Source organism: Daktulosphaira vitifoliae, unplaced genomic scaffold (genome assembly GCF_025091365.1).
Source record: "Daktulosphaira vitifoliae isolate Bord-2020 unplaced genomic scaffold, ASM2509136v1 Scaffold_4, whole genome shotgun sequence".
Taxonomy (NCBI): Eukaryota; Metazoa; Arthropoda; class Insecta; order Hemiptera; family Phylloxeridae; genus Daktulosphaira; species Daktulosphaira vitifoliae.
The window spans coordinates 36,026,818-36,043,503 of record NW_026099575.1 but is presented as its reverse complement, the minus strand read 5'-3'; the positions used below and the strand labels follow the sequence as shown (position 1 = coordinate 36,043,503).

At 24.4% G+C, this 16,686-nt stretch overlaps 2 protein-coding genes across 2 annotated transcripts in view; one reads left to right on the top strand and one right to left on the bottom strand.

The window, feature by feature from the left end:
* The window catches only part of LOC126905945 (regulatory-associated protein of mTOR), a 16,732-nt gene extending 6,530 nt beyond the window's left edge, over positions 1 to 10,202 (top strand). The window contains exons 9-25 of the mRNA XM_050686136.1: positions 2,652 to 2,840; positions 2,908 to 3,102; positions 4,138 to 4,212; positions 4,601 to 4,858; positions 5,960 to 6,103; positions 6,914 to 7,019; positions 7,223 to 7,423; positions 7,609 to 7,742; positions 7,804 to 7,874; positions 7,936 to 8,044; positions 8,171 to 8,376; positions 8,452 to 8,628; positions 8,764 to 9,026; positions 9,101 to 9,253; positions 9,361 to 9,514; positions 9,575 to 9,688; positions 9,766 to 10,202. Of these exons, the coding sequence (XP_050542093.1) occupies positions 2,652 to 2,840; positions 2,908 to 3,102; positions 4,138 to 4,212; positions 4,601 to 4,858; positions 5,960 to 6,103; positions 6,914 to 7,019; positions 7,223 to 7,423; positions 7,609 to 7,742; positions 7,804 to 7,874; positions 7,936 to 8,044; positions 8,171 to 8,376; positions 8,452 to 8,628; positions 8,764 to 9,026; positions 9,101 to 9,253; positions 9,361 to 9,514; positions 9,575 to 9,688; positions 9,766 to 9,958 (2,742 nt within the window). The 3' untranslated portion in view covers positions 9,959 to 10,202. The remainder of the gene's footprint in view (positions 1 to 2,651; positions 2,841 to 2,907; positions 3,103 to 4,137; positions 4,213 to 4,600; positions 4,859 to 5,959; positions 6,104 to 6,913; positions 7,020 to 7,222; positions 7,424 to 7,608; positions 7,743 to 7,803; positions 7,875 to 7,935; positions 8,045 to 8,170; positions 8,377 to 8,451; positions 8,629 to 8,763; positions 9,027 to 9,100; positions 9,254 to 9,360; positions 9,515 to 9,574; positions 9,689 to 9,765) is intronic.
* Positions 10,074 to 15,807, bottom strand: LOC126905949 (mitochondrial chaperone BCS1-like). The gene is made up of 8 exons (XM_050686143.1): positions 15,672 to 15,807; positions 14,651 to 14,904; positions 14,404 to 14,464; positions 13,689 to 13,825; positions 12,713 to 12,907; positions 12,404 to 12,640; positions 12,243 to 12,342; positions 10,074 to 10,473 (listed from the first exon to the last, which is right to left on the bottom strand). The coding sequence occupies exons 1-8, from the start codon at positions 15,674 to 15,676 to the stop codon at positions 10,191 to 10,193; spliced, it is 1,272 nt and encodes a 423-aa protein (XP_050542100.1). The 5' UTR covers positions 15,677 to 15,807; the 3' UTR covers positions 10,074 to 10,190.
* Between the last annotated feature and the right edge of the window lie 879 nt (positions 15,808 to 16,686).

Genomic DNA, 16,686 nt, shown 5'->3' with positions numbered 1-16,686 from the left:
ATAGTTTCTGGTTGTATATAAATTTGTAAGTTAACATTATTTTAGCTTCAATGTGAAGCTGAGACGGTATTAATTTTACTCTGATGTTTTTTTTTTTTTTTATTAAAATTAAAAAAATTGTAGGTTTTGAATAGTAAATAATAGAAAAAATGTCGAATTAAAAATGTATAGAAAATTAAATTTCAAACAACGGTTAAATGAATTTTTTTTATATTTTTACAATGAACGATTTATAAATTAACAATTTTAACGGTAAGAATAGAACATATACGTTTTTATTTTTTTAGGGCTAAATAAGAACTTTTCGAAAATTTTTGTAAATATACTTTTTATAGAAAAATTGTATACCTACAAAAAAGGTCGAATAAACTTTTTCGCAAAAGCTAAAGTTTTTGAGATAGACAAAAAAAACTAAAAAATCACCCTTAGGGGGTTATTTTTAATCCCCTTGGGGCACGTCTTAGAGTTGACCAATTGTCTCCAAATTTTGTACAATTTATTTTTTCATGTATTGGAATAATTCTAGGGGGTGGCACTTATAAATATTAAAAAAAAAAAAACCTCTCATATAGCTAACGGTCACCCTAATGTATATTGATATACAGGGTGGCCCACCACTCACTGACAATTTAAATAACTTTTGATCCAGTTAATATTTTTAGCTGATTTTTTTTTTAAACATTAGTTAGACGTTAGGTCTATAGCAATATCTCAATAATTATTTTTTTTACATTTTATTAAAAATATTAATTATCTTTAAATTTTAAATAAAATGTAAAAAAAAAATCTAAGATAGCTATTTTGTAGAGTAGAATTTAAGAAAAATTTTAGTAAAAAAAAATCTTATTAATATTCAGTAGTAAATATTCTGTAGCGTTTTGAAGTTTGTGAAAATTTGAATTTTCATGTATTATTTTACGGTATTAAACATTGAAATACGTATTGAGAAAAGGACAGAAGAAAACGCTATCTTTTCATGATTACTGTGTATACATATGATGATAATGTGTATACATTACAAACTTGGCATTAATACCATGATAAGAAATTAGATAAGGCAATTATTACTTATCACTCTCATTCAAAAGTATATTGAAAAGATAGCGTTTTCTTCTGTCCTTTTCTCAATACGTATTTCAATGTTTAATACCGTAAAATAGTACATGAAAATTCAAATTTTCACAAACTTCAAAACGCTACAGAATATTTACTACTGAATATTAATAAGATATTTTTTTACTAAAATTTTTCTTAAATTCTACTCTACAAAATAGCTATCTTAGATTTTTTTTTTACATTTTATTTAAAATTTAAAAATAATTAATATTTTTAATAAAATGTAAAAAAATTAATTATTGAGATATAGCTATAGACCTAACGTATAACTATTATTTAAAAAAAAAATCAACTAAAAATATTAACTGGATCAAAAGTTATTTAAGTTGTCAGTGAGTGGTGGGCCACTCTGTATATTTATAGTGAATATTCATCCCGCCCTACATTCACACTCTATTTATTTAAATGTTTGTATATCAATGAATAATTGCCCTAAAATTATTATCGACTATTAATAATTATTGTAAGAAAATGTCGAAAAATGACTAATTTGAAATTTCAAGTTATGGGTTTTACTCTGCTGTTTTTTTTTGGTGTTCAGATACAAGATTACTGCTGATGACATACTTTTTTGAAAATCCAATCATTAGCTAAGATACTGGAGTACTTATAAATTATAACAATTTTTTTTAAAATTTTTTATAATTTTTCAACTGAACCCTGAAATTTTTTAGGAATACATTAACCCAAATCTACCTTTAAAGCTGTATTAAATTAAAGTTAATAAAATGCATTTTAAGATGAAAAAACTATCTAAGGCTCTATTTTTTAATTAGTTAATTAATAGTCATTTTTTTCATAGCAACAAAATACCTGTTTCATTTTAAATAACTTCAAATTGAAGCTTGTTTAATACATTAAACAATTAATAAAATGTAAGATTTTCCGATGACTTATCTTTTACGATCTATTTTATAAAAAAATAATCTTGTAGTTTTAGGTTATAAGATAAATCAATTTAACTATTTCAATAATGCATGGAACAAATTGCCAAATAATTAGGTTTTCAAAAAAATATGTCATTAGTAAGACAAGTGTTTGAAGTATTATCAATAAAAATTTTTGTATTAACCTTTCATTAAAATTTATTTTAAGTATTAAGTAAATACTAAAAATATCAACATTGACTGATTTTTGATAACTGTAACTTTTTTGGTATTTCTCTTTATTACTTTGACTAAAAAGGATTTTTTAAAATTATGGTTCAGATAGCTTTAATTTGATACAGTTTTTTAACTTTTAACATATTTTTTAGTAAAATAAGTTTTGTTGGTACTGAATAATCTTGTATATGGACATAAAAAAATCATCAGAGTAAAACTAATAGCTTCTAAGATACACGTTGAAACTAAATACATATATATATATATAGTATACTCTAAGTATGCAAATATTCTTCAAAAAAAAAAGTTATAGCAAATTGATTATCGGATCAAAAGTTATAAGAGTTGTCAATATATTATCTACTGTGTATATTCATTATTGCTTATATTTATTATTAATTAATTAATTATTTATTAAATAATTAATATCAGTCCTGGGACCATATTTTGGATTTGTGTTTGTCTCAATTACAACGTGTTCAAGAACATGGTGATGGATTTTTTGTACGTACTACATTTTTTGAAGAACAATTGACTGCATTTGAAATTTGGTTAGATCACACTGCTTGTCTTCCTACCCAGCAAAGAAGTGCTCCTGAACAACTTCCTATTGTTCTTCAAGTAATCGACAACATTATTATTTTTATTTCTAATTATACTTAAAAAATAATTAATTAATAATACAAAGGTATTGTTGAGTCAAGCACATAGACTTCGAGCTTTGGATTTGTTAGGTCGGTTTTTAGATTTAGGACCATGGGCAGTTAATTTAACCTTATCAGTGGGTATATTTCCGTATATTCTAAAATTACTTCAAAGTTTTGCTGTTGAGTTAAGACCTATGTTAGCATTCATCTGGGCAAAAATTATGGCAGTTGATCATGTAAGTATTAGTGTACAAGTTTCTTTGATTCATTAATAATTAGTATTATTTTAAATTAATGTAGTCAAAATTTTGGTAATAATTGAATACCTTGTTTTGCGTATATACAACAAAATAGGTAGAAGAGGGTATATTTTTATGTTACACACTTTTCTGTTAATCATATTAACTCTAACCTTAGTAAATTTGTATTTATTAATCATTAGGGTATGAGTAAAAAATTCAACTGATCCCTATCCAGATATCTTATCCATATTGACAAAAATTAAAAAAAATATTGCCAAGAATAATCTAATTCACGGATTGAATTATTTCATAAAATAATCAATTTGTATTACAAAATAAATATTAATTTCAATATCTGTTATTAATTTATTATTATTAAATTTATTTAATATAATGCAAATAGTTTTTACAGATTTAATTAGCAATCCAGATATGAATTGAATAAATTAATCCAAATTAGGTATTGAACAAAAATGTGTTTAATTTTAGTAGTGACAAATTAGACATTATTCACTTAAGAATTTCATATTACACAATGTGTTATTAAACTTATAAAAATAGGTCGTATTTAGAAAAATTATTCTTCTTGTAAAACTATATTTAACTAAAAATGATATTTTTTATTAAATTTATTATATTATTGTTCACATAAAGTCATTATTATTTTTTCATTGAAATTCTTCGACATTTTTCAGTGAATGTTTTAATTTAGATGATAATTTTTTTTTTAAATGGACTTAATAATTAAATTCAGGATAGAAATTATAGTACCATGTTTAACACAAAACTACCACATTCCATAAAACCATTTACTAATTACTAAATAATTTACTTTTGTTATAATTTAAACATAAATAAATATTTAAAAGTATAATTTACTAAATTAAACCTAAATTATTATTATTTTTTTGTTTTTAATTTCTTTTTTTTTGATGTTAGACCTTCATAGTTATTGTTAAGATTAATACATAAGTAGAATATAGAATTTTTGTGGTTTATTTTAGTAGGCTGAATTAAAATTTTTTTCAGACATGCCAAACTGATATTGTTAGAGAAAATGGCTTCAAGTACTTTTTTCAACTAGTTGAAGATATTCAACTACCCGTGAGTAGATAATAATGTTATGTTAACTCTTGTTAACATATTTTCTGTTTTAAATTATAATAAAATTATTTTAATGTTATTTATAATTCAAGTTTTGATAATGTTAATTCAATTCAATATATAATAAAGTGGGGTGTTTTAAAATTTATAAACATTATAATACAGCCAACTTATTGGATGTACTAATTATTAATTTTTTTTTTTTATAATATATTTTTTGTTTTTCTTGTATTTTATAGAGATTTTTAATCCATTAATTTATATTTTTTATTTTAAATACGTTTGATCCATGTTTTGTAAGATGTAACATTCATAAGGAAAGTTGTTAGTAAAATTACTAATTCAATGACAACACAAATAATTTAATGGCAAAAATAAATATTTTTAGGAGGAACAAAGAATGTTAGGTGCTGTAGTATTATCTCGTTTAATGCAAAATTATAGAAATGGTCAACAATTGGGACTCAAAAATAATTTAGTTTGCATATGCCTTGAACAATTAGCTCATGCTAGTGCTCCTTATAAACAATGGTTAACATTATGTCTAGCACAATTGTGGGCTGATTATGATAAAGCTCGCTGGGTTGGAGTGCGTGATAGTGCACATGAAAAGCTTTATTTACTACTGGAAGATAAAGTGCCTGAGGTAAATAAAAAAATTACTTAAGAGTAATAACTCATTAATAAATTTAGATTAGTCACTAATGTATTATGGGTTATGTATATAATTCTGAATTGTTTTTATTCTCTTATTATGTATTCAATTTTCATTTTATGATATTTGACTTATGAAAATTATTGAAGCTAAACATATAAAGATCTTATAAGATTCTTTATCATCAAATTTTATGTTACAGAATGTTTAAAAAATTTATTTTCTGTTACCTAATACCTTACAATATTCTTCAAGGACAATGTTCAAATTTTGACAAAGTTTACATTGTTCTTAATATATAAAATATAGTGAGAAAAAGTTGTATTTAATTGTATTGTTATTATTTATAAAAATTGTATTTAAAAATATATGCTTTCCAATATAATTAAAGATTTTTACACTAAAAAATAATTTATATACTGGTTGAATCAAAAAATCCTAATTTTGGCTGATACATTCCTTTATTTCTAGACCCTAATTATGTAACTATGATACATGCATTTCATATACATTTTTTGATACAGTTGTATAATTCAGTGTCAACTGAAACAACAGTGTGTTTATGGGTGCAAAATCAAGAAAAATGTTGAATAAATTAAAGCCTCAGGGTTTAAAAAACGGTTTGAACATCAGAAAACATTGAGCGCATGTGCATGCCTTAAAATAAGTCAACAAAAGATGCTTCACTTTTAAAAAACATCTTAACCACAAATGCGTGTTGTTCTGTCTTCTACTTAATTATTGAGATATACTATTATTAGAACACTATATATACCAAACCAGACTACAAATTGCTTGCAACCTCCCTCATACTTTTTTTTTTTATAACTTCATGAATGATTTGAGATATGACAAGTTCCCATTTCTTGTAGGAGTATAAAAATATGATCTAAAAAAAATCACTCAAGTAATTTTTATTTGTTGTAAAATTCGAAAAATGTTAAAAATAGTATATTTAAGTTTAATTTTATTTAATAAAGTTTAGTTATCCTTGTAATTTATTAAGACTTTCCATAAAAAAAAGAATGATATGATTTTATTTTGTATGTATTAGTAATATTTAAGTAGTATTACATAACTATATACTTTTAGGTTCGAGCTGCAGCCGTATTTGCTCTTGGTACTTATGTTAGCTGTGATAAAGATCGTACAAACCATGCTTTGAATGTTGATCAAAGTATTGCTTTAACTTTGTTAAATACTGTTGCTAAAGACATGAGTCCTATGGTTCGAGAGGTAATGTTACTAATTTTTAAATTTATATATGTAATTCTTTTAACACTAGTCCCACTCGATATCTCTTAAAATAATAATTATGTTAAACAAATAATTTTTACTATTTTTAGTTTCATATATTTCTTGATTTATCAGCTATTAATTACTAATTAGAATCATCCCTTATAACTTATAAGGGTGTCAACTTAATTGTTTTAAATGATAACACACATATTTAACTAATTATGTATAAGAAAACACCTTCATTAATAACAAATTTTGAACCAGTACTTCAAAAGTTATTAATATTTTTATACCTAGGCAGAAGGAGGAATTCGGGCGAGAAATGTCTAATGATAAAAATAGAAACAGTGGTGCTAGACTATATTTTAAAATGCTAATAACTTTTGAATTAATTAGTTCTATTTTATAAGCTACTTAAATATATTTGTTGCCAATTAAAAATATTAAATTGACACCTGAATAAGGTATAAGAGCTGAATTTAATAATTAATTAAATTCAAAATAGTTTTCTTGACATTATTATTTTAAGAGAAATCAAGTGTCTAGCACTAAAAAAATCACTGTTTATAAATTAAAAAAAAAAAATTTATTATATAAAATTTAGATGCATAACTATTATTTCTTTTTTTTGTCCCTTCAGCAGATAAATAATTATTGTTTAGAAAAGGAAAATCAAGAATAATTTATAACATTTCTAAAAAAAAAATTTTAACCAATAATTTATTTACTGTTAGAAGAGAAGAAATAAAGCTAATTATTTTTAAAATTGTTTTACAAATCTATTTTTATAATATTTTTTAACCCTAGGAAGTAATTATAGCTCTTCAATGGACTGTAGTAGCATTTGAAAGGTACTTCTTAGAAATAGCAATGCAAAAACAAAATGAAAAAACATATGGATCTCTCTACAAAAGTAAAAACAAATAATATAAAGATTTAACATATTTATAATACTTTTTTGTTTAGTGTTTCTGTGTTATTCTTAATTATGAATTAATATTAGCATCTTAGATTTGAGTTTTATGAACTTTTATAATTTAATTTCTTATCCTTTATTGATATTATAAACTAAGCAACAATTAATTTTGTATAGCTTGTAATTTTCTCATTAATTAGGCCCTAACAGTAGTTCAAAAACTGTTAGTTTATCTAGAATAGGCTCCAAAGAAAAGCTTTTACATTCATCCACTAGTCCAATTGTTACTGTAGTTTCACCTTCAGTGTCAACTATGTCTAATATTCATGATGAACTATTGGAAGACACAAAGCCTGAATATTTAAGGCGTACTGCATCATCATCTTCCATAGTAACTTTAGGTAAAATAATTGTGTATAATCATATGTCTATTCAAATGTATATTAATGAATAATTAAAAAATTTCTCTTCACTTAATTTTGTAGTTCATAATAAGTACAATTTATAATAAAATTAAAAATTATAAAATATATTTATAGTATATATATTTTTTTATATGAACTATAGTTAATTATATTTTGTTTAGATACATACAATACCACATCAGCTGTAAATAATATCCATGCACAAATATGGAAAGGTTTAACTGCATTAGAACGTGATATATTTCCAGATGTAGCAAGTACTGCTCAGAAGTTAACTAAATATATTAAACAAAAGGTTATTATTTTGTTTAGTTTTGCTTACAATTTTTACTAACATGGAAAATTATTCTTATTAGCTTAAAGTAAAACATGAAAGTCGTTCATCACATTCCTTACCTGCATCACCATCTTCTAGAAGTTACCTTAGGTGATATTTAATTTTTTTATTCATAATTATTCTTGTAATAAAAATTTATTTGGTTAATTAGTCAAGGAGAATCGCCTCCATTATCAGTAACTGAACTTCGTTCTAGACCTAGAGGACCTATAATACAATCAAGATCTAGTTCCAGAACAAGGAATATTGTACCTAATACCGTATGTTTTAGTCTAAAAATTTAACTATTTCTAAATTATATAAATTTCTCCTTTTTCATTTATTTTATAAGAAAATTTTATTTTATATTTTATTAACAAATTACTAATTTTTAATGACATGATTAGATTGTTGAAGAAGCTACTATATTATCATCTTCGTCATCACCACCTAATGTTGAAGAAAGTGATGGAGAAAAAGACAACAATAAATCTAAAAGTCTGTTAAACTCTCATTTTTTCGAATGGGTCTCAAAAAATTTTGCTCATCCTTTGACTGGCATTAGTGAGGCAGGTGACCTTGAAAGCACAATTTATTATGAACGAGAGTGGAGGTAATAAAGCTATTTATATTTTATAAGCTATTATAGAGATTATCATAGACAATTATTTCATTATTATTTGTTAAGGTATACTCGTAATTTAGTAATTAGGAAAGATGCCCTGGAAGAACAAAGTAAAGTAAATAATTTAAATTGTAAAATAGAACATCAAATTTTTTCATCCAAATGCAATCAAACACCAAATTCATTAATGTTTCATCCATATGATCCACATGTTGTTATGGCGACCAAAGATTATTTGACGTAATTATATAAACTCTATTTTGAGAAATTATATATATTTTTTTATAGCTATATATTTTATTATAAATATTTTATACTGAAGTATTTTTCTAATTATTTTACCATCAATGTTATTAAAAATATATATAATTATAGAATATGGGATTATCACTCGAGTTATAAATTAAGTCAATGGAGACCAGATTTAAGAAATCACACTTTTGATATGCCATATCGAAATAATCCACACCTATCAACTGTAGAACTATTAAACAGCCATGACATAGCATTGGTATTAGCTGGATATAATGATGGTAATATTCAAATTTGGTCTCAGTGTACAGATGGTCCAAAATTAGTTACTGGATGGCAAGCATTACCAATTTGTAAGAATGCTGGTTTTGAAAAGAGCTCTTCAAGTAATGCACGATTATTTATATAACTAAAATTTAATTTAAAATGTATTAATTCATAATTTTTAATATTTTTAAAGTGGCATTACATTGGGATCACCGATCATGTCATTTAATATGTGCTGGTGATTCAAGAGTTATAAAAATATGGGATGTTGAGACTGAAACTAAATTAACTGCTATAACTACAGGTGTTAACGCTTCTGTTACATGTTTATCAATGCAATCTAAAGGTATTCTTATTTTTATTTTTATGTATATTCTTGATAGTAAAACGAAAATTATGAAAATAAATACTAAAAAGGACTATATTTTAATGTTTTTTAACTCGTTCTTATAGAAAATAATATATTTGCTGCTGGTTGTAAAGATGGTTCAATTAAAGTGTTTGATAAACGACTACCTCCTGATGAGGCTAAAATTGCTTCTTTTATGGAACATCAATCAAAGATACTTACTATAAGACTTCAAGATGCTACTGTGGTGTCTATTAGGTAAAATTCAACTGCAATTATCTATGGTTATGTTAATATAATAATGTTCTAATTTTTTAGTTCTAATGGAGACATAAAGACTTTTGAGTTTGGACAAAATGCTTCTCAGCGACAATTTCATGTTAACAGTATCAACTCTGCTGCTATTCATGCAACTGCTAATATTTTAGCATGGTAAGAATTATTAAAAAATGAATTGGAATTAATACACAAAGAAAATGTTTAAAACAATTATTTGTTTTATATTACAGTAGTTCAAATCAAACACTTTTGTTCTACAACACTGAGGGTCAATTATTGAACTCTTTGAGATTAACAGATTGGTTTATGAGTTCAAGATACATGCCAGTAATAACTACCAAGTTTCATCCTTTAAAAGTGTTACTTGCTACAGGTGCTATTGATGGTACAATAGCATTATACTCAATAGATCCTAAAAGATGATCTGGTCATATTTTTAAATATAATAATTTTTATTCTTGTTATTGCTCTACTTTCTTAACACTTCATAACATGACACTTTTTTTAATGTGCTCAAAAATTGCCATTCGACTGAAAATTGGTTTTATGTACTTAGTATTTTATTTATACATACATATGTGTATATATAGAAACATTTTTGTGTATATAATAATATCTTTTTATTTTTATTTTAATTAATATTATTAAATTGTTGTTATTTTGTTGATTGAATGTTTTGATCTTCTTCCCATAAGTTATTTAAATTATTTAAAATTTCAGTTATATCATCATCTCGGTAACGTAAAAAATATCCTTGAAGCTGAGCTGGTGTAATGGGTTTATTTTTATGTTTTATTTCTGAAACAAACTTTTTTTTGTTTTGGTTGCCATCATCAGGACGAAACCAATCAAATATTCCTTTTAACTGATAATCTGTACATGGTCCAATATGTAGCTTATAATCAACACGACCTGGGCGAATTAAGGCAGGGTCCAATCTAAAAATAATATTTATTTAATGGTCAGTGTAGCCAGATGTACAAATATGTTCTTTTTCATACAAACATTTAAAGTGTAAATGTAGTCTAAATTTTAGACTATTATATAAATGAACTTTTAAAAATGCAAACATTTACATACTAAGAAGCTACCATGATATAATAGGACATCTCTTTTTCTGTTAGTGAAATATGAAAAAAATAGGTTATTATTCCTATAGTTAATTTACCGACTTATGACCCATCATATACTCGATGTAAATAAGATTCTTATCTATTTTATGAATTTATTATCCGTTAGACCATAGATTAAATGAAACCAAATAGTGCACTCGGCCTAGATCAATAACGTCGTAAATAAGGCGTGCTGATTAGTGGTTTTCAAAGAGGTTTATCTAGTTACAATAGTTGAATTTATTGTACACTTCATTTATAAATTATTTATCACACTGACGGTCAACTATCAATGTTAACATTATTAACCGTTTAAAAATCATTACTATTTCCAATTGTAAAGTTAATTAATTATCATTATGTTTTAAGGTATCAAATATAATTAAAAATTCATTTTTGGTATTCAAAATAATAAAAATTTTAGATTAGATCATGTGGCAAAACCAATTTGAAAGCGCGATAGTAACGATTATTATCTCGATTTTTTTTTGACAACTTTGAGTGTACATTCTGATTTTATTTAATCAATGGTTTAATGGTATAATTACAAATTAAATGATAAAGAACCTTGTTGTTCTACAAGTGTTCAGTTTTCAGAAAAAAACTTATTTTCCGTATAAAAGGCCCTTAAAAATTGACTGTATGTGGAGCCAAAATTTTGACGTACATTAATGCAAACATTACAAAATTATTTTAGGAACATTTCACCTTTTTTTCCTGGCAACCCTGTTGGTAGTAATAAAACAATTTCAATACCCAGTTCGTGTTTGAAGACCATTTGATTTATACGTGTATTACCTACGTTCCTTTATAAGCTTTTATTTTTATAAGCTCCCAATAGTATTCAAGGTCAACAAACACAGATATTGTGCAATATTTTAATATTTATCACTTCTCATAAAAAATACGGATATTACTTTCACTTTTCGAGTATAACAATTAATAACTTGACAGAGCTTCCAAAGCACAAATGTTTACGGACAAACCAACAAATAAAGTAAACAACAATAACATAAATGAATAAACATTAATCTACTTTCAAAGTCACAAAAATAACAAAACCACATTAATCACCAACAATAACTCTAATATCTATCGAAACAAGTTTCCACAAAAAAACTAAACAATAATCTTTAACATCATAAACGAAGAAATAACTCATAAAAATGTATCATTGAGTTAAGAAAATAAGGGAATAAAAAAAGATAACTTTCATACAAGCATAGGAGTAAATGTAGGGAGACTTATGGACTTAACCCTTTAAACTAAAAAAAAAATTATATTAATAATTTTTACATAATAAAAAAATTTAGAGTTTGAGAAAAATCACTTTAGTCTCCCCAAAATTTTTTTAAAATTTATATTGATTAGTGTTAAATATAATGTCGAGCATTTGTCCTAAATTTATGAAACACAAATAAAAATTTTTTATTAAATAATAAAATTAACAAAACAATATAAAATTTATATTAAATTTTAGTTATGATATAATAGTTGTCAATTTTAGGGCATTATTTTTCTAATCCAAAATATGAATTTATTGGTTTCAAAATTAGTCATTATAAATATATACTAAATAATTAGCTTTATTCTACCTTTCTATGTAGTTTGTGGTCATAAATAGTATTCGGCCTTCAGAAGATACAATTCCATCAAAAGCATTCAGTAAACCACTTAATGTGACCTTATTACCCTCTGTATATAAAAAATATTTCTAAATAATTTCATATTAGTGTTTTTACTTTATAGTACTAACCTATAACAGTAGTTCCTTCTTTGTCACTAAACATTGAGTCCACATCTTCCAATAAAACTAATGATTGAGAAGGTACTGAAGCCATTAGATGAAGTAACTGTTCATCTGACATTTTTGTATCATTTAAACTAAGAACGCATATGTTGTAATTCAGTTCACCAGCTAATGCAGTTATTAAAGAAGATTTTCCACAACCTGGTGGTCCATATAATAAATATCCTCTACGGTAAGGTATTCCTACATTATAAATATTCATAAAAACCTAAGATCATAAATAAATTTATTTAATTTTTATTTATTGTTGTGTACCTCTGTCTTGATACCATGATTTTCCATTGTGAAAGTTTTGAATATCATTCATAATTCCATCATACACCCCATCATCAAGAATTATTGATAATTTTGATCGAGGGATACGAGGTTCTCCAAAACTTTGCCACATGTCATAAGAAGGCACAAAAATTGTTGTGCCAGTTTCTAATTGAGACATAGCATATTTCATAGCTAAAGAATGATAAATTTAATACATGATTATTTTTTACAGTAGAAATATACAAGATGAGTTATGAAGATATGACAATTCCAGTAACTTTTAATTCTATAATCATTTCATTGTAATTTTTATTAAAACAATCTTTACATTTTTAGACTAGTTACAAGCATATTTTTTATTATTTGTCTTTAATAAGAAAAAGATATAGAATTATTTTATTTTTTAGTTCTTTTGAAATTCCAAAATAGCCATTTTTTAGTTCTTTTCTTACAAAAAATATTGATGGGTTGATTATAACTCTAGAATAAGTACTTATTGAATTATAAGCTTCTAAATACATAGAGTGGATATGTAGTGTGGTTTATAACTATAGTTGAACTAAAGCAATGTGATGAACGAGAGTTCACAGATACTTTTTAACATCATACATAGTTTTAAGTATCTAGATACGAAACTAAACAGCCAAAATAATAATTACAAAGAGATTAAGAAATGTGTTGCAGCAGGTAACAGGTGTTTACATACACTATATATAATATATAATGCCTTTGAGTACCAAATATAATTGGCATAATTTGAGCCAAAAGACTAACCTGGCAAAGTCACATATTAAGGTCTAACATGATTGCAATAAGTCCTGAATTGGAATGTTTTAAGGGATCTATTGATGCTAGGAGTAGAAAGTTAAGGAAATAGCATTGGATAGAAAGATATGGAAGAAAGTGTATATTGCAGTAATGGGCCTTAATCGCTGTTGAAGAAAAAAAACTATATATTTTTGTTATTTTTTACCTTCATTTAGCATTTCATTAAGTATTTCTTTTTTTTTTCCCCAAACAGTAATTTGTATTGTTTCATATGTTGACTCATATGAATTAGAACTTTTAGCTGAACGAGTACGGTTTAATGAAATTGAATGACCCTTATATCTAAAATTTTTTAAATAAATATATTATGTTATATTTGAAAAAAAGTAAAACTAAAACTATGTAAATACAAACAATTTTTTTGACTTATAAATTAGGATACCTAAGACTCTTTGGTCTAAGCCTAAGATTGAATATAAAATTAATGTTCTATGTTGAAGAACAATGCACTATTGAATTAATGACTGTCACTAAGAAAATTGTTATGGTAGTAATCGTCTTTTCATCAGACATTTCATTATTGACATTTTTTATTTAATTGTATATTCAGGCTTTGTTTATGATAATATACAAAATATTTTATTGACTTGAAAGAACAATATACATTTTAATGTAGGTTTCTTTTAATTAGAGAAATAAAATGGAGATTTCCCTTTCAATTGATAATTTTTTTTTTAAATTATTATCTAGTGAGCAAAAAAAATAGGTGACTTTCCAAAATACACATAAATTTTTATATTTACAACATCTTTAAGTGTACTCCTAATATCAATGTCTAATTTAAAGCATAAAACTAGTTTTATTTTTAATAAAATATTTTTAATTAGTATCTAAATAAAAAATTTTATAATCAAAATTACTTGATAACATGTTCACCAGAGCTTGGTTCATATACATATAAACGCTTGTTACCAAATGAGCCTAAAATAAATATATACAAAAATAATTTAATATAGAATTCAAACTTTTTTCAGAGGATGTGTTCAAGGATCTTTAGGCCATCCTCATTTACTCCCCTCCCTATTTATACTTAATTTTACAAATATTGTATGTAGTGTCTGTGGGTCCGTTTATGGTATTACTTTATTATATATTGTTGGTATTTACTATCATCTGTTGATGGTTTAGTAGTAACACTAAAGTGAAATAAATTGTTATTGTCAGCTAGCCATTGTAACAACCAATAATAGCATTGATCCGAGTTGGCTACTTCCAACTCAGTTACATAATTTCGCCACAAATATCCTTTTACAAATCCATAAGCTTCACTCAAAGCATATGATGCAATGGAAACACCAACTAGTTGAGTTATTTTGAAAAAAAATGCATTTTGTACTAAAGCAGAAAAGTTAGTAAATTCTCTAAAAATGAAAAAGTTAATTAAATTCTTACAAGTTTTATTAAATCAAAAAGTAAATTAATAAAAATTGAAAATATAGTTTAAAAAATAAACAATTAAGGTTAATAATTTCAGGGATTTTTTTTTTTTTTTTTACAGAAAAATAATAGATTTTGTAAAACCAAAAAATAAAAAAAAATAAATTTTTTTTATCTGAAATCTTTTTATTTGTTTTAAGTATTTTATAATTCATACTTAACTCTATGGCTATTACTGCTATATATATATATATATATATATATATACATATTTGTGGGTGTAATGAATATTTATATGATTCAAAATCATTTAAAAATTATATTAATAAATATTAAAATGTATAATTTATAGTGTGTTCAGTAAGTAAGGAAATAGGTTTCTATTTTTTTAATTGTTGTAAAAATTTACCTGTTTCTTTACTTACTGAACACTGTATATATCAAAATAAATGTATTTCAACTTGGCTAAAAAAATAAAATTGAAAAGTACTAAATAAGTATTGCATTGACCAAAGAATGATAACTATAATTTTGTCCTTGTGAATGAGTGTAAATCAAAGCATTAAATTAGAGATGAAAATTATGAATATTTAAAGGAATCAAAATTAAAATTTCTGGACAACCTACATAATTATTGACTAAATTAAAAACCCCAACAAATATACTCATTTTTTAAAATAGTTTTTTTAATCGAAATAATATTTTTTGAAAATGGTGTATTAAAACTTCTAGAAGTTAAATTTGTACTCACTTCATATTTTAAATAGATTTTTTAAATAAATTCTTGAACATAAATAGATGAAAGTATACATAAAATTAATAAAAAAAATGACGATTCCAGAATTTTATTACATATTAAACAAAAAAAGTTTGTTTATGAGTAAAAAGTAAAACAATGATAAGAAATTTAATCAAATGAATAATTTAATAACAGGTGTTTATTTACAACCATATGATTTTCAAGTTCACGAGTAACGCTAATAATGTCCAGTAAATGATCAAATTTAATAGATATCAGAGACATTATTAGATAGATGTTTTGGGGACATCTTAATCGGACATTATTTTATATGATCTTTGGTTAATAAATAATGTAAATTAATTTTATAAAAATTTCTATTAAAAATATTTCTTAGACTTTAGCACCATTCTGTCTATTATCATACAAATTTTTTGTTTGAAATGTAAATATTTATTATATTCAAAAAATGGGTACAACAGGCGTGTAAATGGTGTTTGAGATATGGGTATGCATAAGTTCTTAAATCTTCCAAATATATTCTGAATTTTGATTCACTGGCATACAAAATACCTTAAATAACATTATCTGATGAGATAATATGTAAAACATAAAATTTAATATTACTGAATGCTATAATATAAAGAGTTACACACCTATTTAATACAATTAATGTATATTTAAGAAATACCAGGATATGTTTGGAGTTCTAAGTAGCTAAAGCACTTCTCTATTTTTACATATTAACTAAAAAATCCGCACTAGTTCTAAAAGAGAAAAGCTGTAGTTGATTATGAATAAAATGATAAAAACGATTTTTTTAATGTTGTAATAGTGTGCACATTTTTATATAAAAATATTTTTATGTAAAATAAAGAAAAGTAATTAGTTTTAGGTAATTATAACATAAGTCAACCATAATATTTTTCGTTTTCGTAGCAAAGTTTGACTTTACATAAATAAAATTAATTAAGTGCCTTATTAATACGAATTGGAGCTATCATCTTTATTAGAAGAGTACTAGTAT